At 42.3% G+C, this 7,284-nt stretch overlaps 1 protein-coding gene across 2 annotated transcripts in view; it reads left to right on the top strand.

Moving 5' to 3' along the window:
- Ccdc160 (coiled-coil domain containing 160) overlaps positions 1–4,279 on the top strand; it is an 8,290-nt gene extending 4,011 nt beyond the window's left edge. Inside the window, exon 2 of one of the 2 annotated variants that reach the window (XM_021188717.1) lies at positions 2,862–4,279. In XM_021188717.1, the coding sequence (XP_021044376.1) occupies positions 2,886–3,857 (972 nt within the window). In that variant the 5' untranslated portion in view covers positions 2,862–2,885 and the 3' untranslated portion in view covers positions 3,858–4,279. Of the gene's footprint in view, positions 1–2,835 lie in introns of both variants that reach the window. The other variant, XM_029534393.1, reaches the window with a different exon arrangement.
- The last annotated feature ends 3,005 nt before the right edge of the window (positions 4,280–7,284 follow it).

Consider the following 7,284-nt stretch of genomic DNA (forward strand, 5'->3'; position numbering starts at 1 on the left):
GCCCTGGCTGTCCTGGAACTCACTCTGTAGACCAGGCTGGCCTCGAACTCAGAAATCCGCCTGCCTCTGCCTCCCGAGTGCTGGGATTACAGGCGCGCGCCACCACGCCCAGCGACAGAGATGTTAAGCACAGAGTTTACCATAGAGTTGCTTGGGGAACAAATAAGACATATCCCACACACGTTTCTCAAGGAAGAGTTTTCATTAAGTAGCCAACTGTTTTCAAGGGAAAAAAATAATAATAATGAAGCATGAGGCCAGCTATCCCTTACTGTATAAAACTGCCAGCACAAAATAGTCACCAGAAGATAAATGGTAATAATTTCAGGTGGGACACTAGCTAGAACTATCAGAAGGTCACTATGAATTTGTGCCAGACACAAATGTAGATACAATTACATAATATAACAGTACAGTCCCATAGGCTTTCCAGGGAATAATTTTTGTAGAAGAACTCTGTTATTTTTGTCTTGACTTTATTTTTTTTTCCTGTCATGTTCTGACTGGCTTCTTTAAATTGCTCATTTCTCTTGGGTCTCCTTCAGTCATTCAAGATTCAGTGCAGAGTTGAGTAGACACACAAGAACAAATGTGCACTCTGACCAGCTGAAAGGGCATGTTTATTCTTTCAGTAATGTTTTCCCTTCTGCTGAGGCAAATCACCTAGTGACGCGGGATTGAGAAAAAAATGGCTGCCAGGCCAACATGGAGGGGTGTCCCTTTTAAAGCATGTTCCTTGTTGTTGCTCTAAATCCTCATGCCATGCTTGTTGGGCAGTGAAAGCAAACAGCGCAGAAGAAGGTGCTACTACCAGCATTCAGCCCTGCCTGGAGTCTGCCCTGCTCTAACTAAATGTGGGAAAGAGTCCGGAAAGGCTGTCCTACCCAGGAAAGAGAAAAGAGCATCTCACAGACCTGCTGACCCCGCCTCTGGGAGCCTGGGGAGAGGAATGGCAGGGAGCCTTTCAGACCTTTCTTTCTTTCCTCCCCTCCCCCATTCAGCCTTTCTCTCTCCTCTTGAAGGATAACCTAAGCTCTGCAAACAATGGAATCCGTTCTTTCTGTCTTTTGGAAAGACTCCTGGCAGATGAGGAGAGGGGGTTTTCAGAACAAGCACTGACCTGGGAGACAGGACCTCAGTTTTGTCACTAAAGGCTACTTGGCCTTGCTTGAGTCAGTCCGTTTCTCTGAGCCCAGTTATTTAATCAATGGACTCCTCCAGGTTCTCAGATAAAGTACTGGGTTTCTAGGATTCATTGAAAGGGATGTCCTTTTAGACACTCAGAAAATTCTCCAGAGGTACGGGGAGAAAGATCGAGTAAACATGAAAAAGTATGGGTGTCTACGCACCCAAGGTGTATATACCATTAAAATTATTAATGAGTTTTCTACATTAACTTTTATCTGTACCCAGAAGTTCCTCGTAGATGTTTCACTACTAGTGTGTCAAGGTATAAGGTGAGTGGCCTCACCTTAACTGTGCGGTTTTCACTTCCTTCCTGATCAATCCCACCAATGTTTTTTTTTTCCATCCAGAATTAGGTAAAATCAGTCTGTCAGTCAATTTCGCTGCCCTTGCTATCATCACAAGCTTTAAAAAAATATGTTTTTGTAACAGAGTTCTCTGGTAACATTTTGGTTTCTGAAGAGATGTGGCTCACAAACTCACACCAGTCTCCTTGCTCCTTCATCAGCTTCTTCCCCTGATGGTTTGCTGTTCCTGAGATGCCAGGATTATGCCCATCATTCCTTCCTGGGACAGGCATGTCATATAGACTGTTCTGCATTGTGACTAAAAGAGTTTTTTTAAAAAAAGTCAGAAAATTCTATTTCTAGAGAAAACCGGTGATTGTGGAATATGCTCACCATGGATTTCTTGTTTGAGTTTGTCAATAAGATCCGGGAATGGAAACCAGGATTTGTTACACAGTAAATAAACACCCTGTCACTGACTACAATTCAGCCCAGATTAGTTACTTTTTTATGGCTTCTTTGTTGTTTGAGGGGCGGGGGAGTGTCTCAGGAAGGCTATGTTGTTCTCAAACTCCATTAGTAGTAGCCAAGACTGTCCTTGAACTCATGATCAGCATGCCTCCACCTTTCCCCAGGGCTGGGATGATGAAGCACGTGCCCCACACCGGCAGGAACTGCCCTGTAAAAGTCCTATACTTAGAGCCTACATAAGGAAAACACTTCTAATAGCACTAAGATCTTCCAACTGTTGACCTGACATCTCTCTATAAAATGGCTCTCAGAACAGAGAGAATTCCGTACGCTTGGCAGGCTTTCCTAAAGGCAAAGCCTAAGATGGGACCAGCAGGAATTCATAGGTCAAGGCAGAAGGGCATTTGGCAGAGTTAGTCATGAGGAAGTCTGCGGTAAGCTTTACCAGAAGTAGCTCACGGTGCATCAAGCCTTGAAGTTTCTTTTTGGTCACTTTAAAGAATGAACAAACAGTAGTTCTACCTGAGAAAACTAGGGGGGCTAAAATGTCAGACATATTCAAGGAAAATGCATGTTAACACTATTTGCCTAGTATTCCAAAAGAACCTTTTGTGTTTTCTGTGCATACAGGTGCCTTCTCACAGAGGACTGTCTACAAAGAATAACTATGTGTGTTCACTTCCATTTCATGGAATGGAAGAATTTTAGAGGTGCAGGTGTTTGTCGAATTTAGCTATGTTAGGCCTTTTCATTTATAACTACCAGGAGGCGCAAGCTAGTTTGAGGAGAACTGGCTTTCACATGTTCAGGCAGTCTCAGGGCGGGGGGGGGGGGGCGAATCAGTATTCTCAGTTCTTTCGACTACCCATGGGCTACCCATGGAGATAATTAGGCTTGGTTTTAAATTTTGTTTTTCAGGAAATCAAACAGGTACCCAAGAAAATGGATGCTAGAAGAAAGCACTGGAAAGACAATACGTTCACTCCCTTTTTAAACGAGCACGGTTTTCAGGAAGAGGCTGCTCCACCTCAGTCTTTCTCCGAACAGTCACCTACAGACAACCACAAGAGGATGGGGAGAATTTCTAACTTTTCCAATAGGAACATTCAAGAAGGAAATAAATTCAGGAGGAAAGACTATTCTTCCCAGATAGCAGAAAGAGAACAAGATTCAAATTTAAGAGAGAGAAGGATGAACGTGTCAAAGAATGAAGCAAATACCAATTCTGCCTTCTGGGACTCTCTTAATTTGGATGATGCAACGAAGGAAAGTTCTCACGGAAGGGAGAGCGCCTCTGCGTGGAATAAGAAGGAATTGCCGGCCGCCACACGAGTCACCAGGAAGAAATGGACCGAAGCAATGCCTCCGAAACTCCGCCTGCACCTTCTGAAGGAAGAGCTGGGAGAACTCAGCCTGAAATGCCGGCAGATCGAACAGGACTTTGAAAACGCCGAAAAAGAACTTTTGAACTTTAGAAAGGAAGCCTCAGTGAAAGCTGTCAATTTTCAAGAACCAGTGACAGCTGCTTCCAAGAAAGACCGGGAACTGCAAGCTTTAAAAAACGACCTGTCTGAAAAAGCAACAAACGTAAAAAACTTAACGGAAGAGCTCCAGCAAGCCAAAGAAGTCATGTACAGGTTGAACCTAGAGAACAGGAACTTGAAAGACGCTGTCAGGAAACTGAAGCATCAAACTGAACTAAATACTGCGCTCCTCAGAGAAGAAATGAAGTTGTTTTACGAGTTGGAGATGGAAAAGATCCGCCTGGAGCTGGGTGCCATCAAGAATGAGCTGAGAGTCGAGAAGACCCTGAGGGCAAAGAACAGCAGGGCTCTGGAGGTGCTTGGAAGACACTTTGCTTCAGTGGTAAAGCTGTCAAATCCCGCCGACCACTTTACTGGGAATGTTTTTTAAACTTAAAAAACAAAAAGCCTTTCACTGGGAACGCTATTGAGCCAAATCAACATTTATCGTACTATATATATTTGTGTACTGCTCAAATGTACTTGAAAGCGTGTAATCTTTATTTCTGGTGAATCAGAACACCTACCAATTATGCAGATGCGTCTTCAAAGCATCTGCTTCTTTCTGATGAAGTCATTGTGAGACCCTGAATGAAAAGTTCTAAAATCTCTTTTGTATGGGAGATATATATATATATATTCACTAAAACCACCACCAACAACAAAACAACCCAAACTGATTCAGAAGATCGTAGATGAACCTGAATGAGCAGCACTGTGTGATCTTGTTACCCATGTCCTTGGCACATCAATATGTTTTCCCATCTGTGGTAATCAATGTGAACAATAAAAAATCTGTTTACATGTATAAGCATAAAATATGCCTGTGATTCTTGAAACAAACAAATATGCCTGTGAGTCTTTCAGTTGCCGGACCAAACTCAGCAGGACACAAAATGCATCTGCTTTCTTTGGAGGTCTAACCTTAATTAGGCACACGTAAACATCTCAGGAACACAGAGGTCTCGGCTGCTGATTTCCTCCTGCTTTCTCCATGGACTTGGACGCAGTTCCCATAGACTATAAGCTGATTTTGAGTTATTGTTCTGACTTTTGCTAGAAGCCAGGCCTTGTCAGCCAGGGCGCTTGCATTTTCTTATGGTGGCCAGCAGGGGGCGTACTGTTTATGCAGTTCTTCTGTAGTTCCGCCAGGGGGCGTTTTCTAAGCTCCTTGCCAGACTTGTAGGACTGAGCAAGGACTGCTGTGAAAGGCGTCACGGGTCACCTAGACAAACTTTTAGTGTGCTGGTTCAGGTCATCAGCCACCCCTGTAAGGGCTCAGAAAATGATAATTTGCTTTGTATTTACAAAGAATAAAACTGTGCTGGCCGTGTCCTTTGGTGGACATTTGTGGGTGTTGACCATTACGATTTCTGGTAATCAGACACTTGCATGGCATGTTTTTGAGATTATAATAAATTACATCGTTTTTCTACCCTCTAAACCTACAAGGGAAGACTACTTCCCCCACTTTGAGCATTCCTTAGCTTCCTGTCGTTCTTTGAGTTGAGTTGAGGCCTTGTGGGCGTCCATTTTGATGTATCTATTCCTGTTGTCCTTGTTCAGTGCATGCTTAAGCAATCATGTGGCTGTGACTCTATAGGTGTAGATCCTAACATTATTAGAAGACACAAGCTCACAGAAAGCTCCCTAGTCCTCTGGCTCGTAAAAATCTTTCTGCCCGCTCTTCCAAAATGTTTGCTGAGCCTTAGGTGCAGGAGTTGTGTCATAGATGTACACAACTCTGCAGTTTGACTGTTTGCTCTTCCTTTGCAAGTGTATCTAATGCTTTTAACCCCAGAGCCATCTCTCTGACCCCCTTATTGGGGTACTTTTTTAGCCCAACAAATCAATTGTAACCACAGACTATGCAGTCATGAGGGTGGGGAAATCCCCAATGAGGATACTTCGATTCCGAGCATTTGCTTCTTGTTGACTACCTTGTCTAGATCTTAAAGCCCTCATTTATAAAATGAAAGAGCAGATCTATCATAAAGATGCTCTTCAGAGCCTAGCATGGTAACATGGGCCTGTAGTTCCATCACTCCAGAGGCAAGAGCTGAAGGATCACTGGAGCCTAGAGGTCCAAGGACAGCCTGAGCAACATAGTAAGACTCTCATCACTTAAAGAAAAAAAAAACATTCTGTTCCGTATTTAGGTAGTAACTTCAATTTAATGATTTTTATTTGAAAGTGTGACTAACTGTACCTGTGGTAAGGTCAAATTGCTGTGGCATCAGGTAAATTCAACTCTTAATATTTTGGAGTACCTGCACCACATACCTGCCTTTCCTAAGAAGTACATGCAGGCTTGCATTTCAACATCTCCAAATTCTATGCCAGTGAGTGTGTGAAGTGAGAAAAGGTAAATGTTTCTCCTTTCTCTTATTTCTTCTTTATTCATTAAGACCAGGGAAGGTAATGGATGGAAGCAAACTAAGATGACCTGAAGGCTAAGCAAAGTTGCCTGGCCAGGGAAGACTGGCTCCAGTTGGAAGGTGTTAAAGGTTGGTACTTTCTTACTTCATCCTGGTAGACTTCATAAAGGTACCAGTAGCCTGCTTCAAAGAAACAAAGATGTTTGGGGTTTTAGTGGCCACACTGGCTTCATACCAAGGGTCTGCCCACAAATGGAAACAATGAGTTTTCTGCCCTATTTGAATTTGTTCTTCAAAACACTCTTCAAAATCGTTCATTTGTCTTTGCCTCATAAAGGTGTTCATTCCTTAGTGATAGCATGCTGAGCTGTCACACAGTGCTATACCATCAAGCTCAATCATTCAATATAATTCTGGGTCTGTCTATGTAGTATTGGAAATCAAACCCAGGGTCTTATTTATGCTAGACCAGGCAAAACTATCATTAACACAATGTTGAAACAGGGCTGCAATGTTTAGCCCTTGTTGATGGGAAACTAAATCTTCATACCTTATCCTTCCAATTGCTAGAATTACAAATGTTTGCCACCAAACCTGAACCTAATTCAATTTTCTTTTGAGACAAGATCTCTCATACTCCTGATGACTTTGATCTCAATCTATAGCCTAAGATGACCTTGATTATCCTACTTTCATCTCTCATGGCTGGGATAATAGGAGTACCCCACCCCAACATATTTCTATGTAGTCCTGAAGATGGAATGCAGGGCTTAGTGCATACTTGATAATCACTGTACCAAAGGAGCCACATCCTCAGTCAACTAATTTCTGTTTTTTAAAAAAAGGATTGTGTGTGTGTGTGTGTGTGTGTGTGTGTGTGTGTGTGTGAATGAATGAATGCTAGGCCTGCATGTATGTCTGTACCATCTGTGTGCCTGATACTCAAAGACATCAGAAGAGGGCATAGGATCCCCAGAAACTGGAGTTATGGATGGTTGTGAGTCACCATTTGGGAGCTTAGAGTTGAACTCAGGTCCTCCGAATAAACAACTTAATTCTCCAGTCCCTATCTCTGTTTTCTTTTTCTTTTTCTTTTTCTTCTTTTCTTTTCTTTTCTTTTCTTTTCTTTTCTTTTCTTTTCTTTTCTTTTCTTTTCTTTTCTTTTCTTTTCTCTTCTTTTCTTTTCTTCTTCTTCTCTCTCTTTTTCTTTTTGTTCTTTTTTTTTTGATAAAGAACTTTTACTCCAGGAGAATGTCGGTCCATCAGTCATGTTTGCAGCAAGTTTATTTTGTCTTCCGTGAGTATGTCTATGCACTCGAGGGAGTAGGAAAGAATGTGGTGGGTAGAGGTCGAAAGAAAGAAAGAAAGAAAGAAAGAAAGAAAGAAAGAAAGAAAGAAAGAAAGAAAGAAAGAAAGGAAGGAAGGAAGGAAGGAAGGAAG

This window comes from Mus pahari, chromosome X (assembly GCF_900095145.1).
Source record: "Mus pahari chromosome X, PAHARI_EIJ_v1.1, whole genome shotgun sequence".
Taxonomy (NCBI): domain Eukaryota; kingdom Metazoa; phylum Chordata; class Mammalia; order Rodentia; family Muridae; genus Mus; species Mus pahari.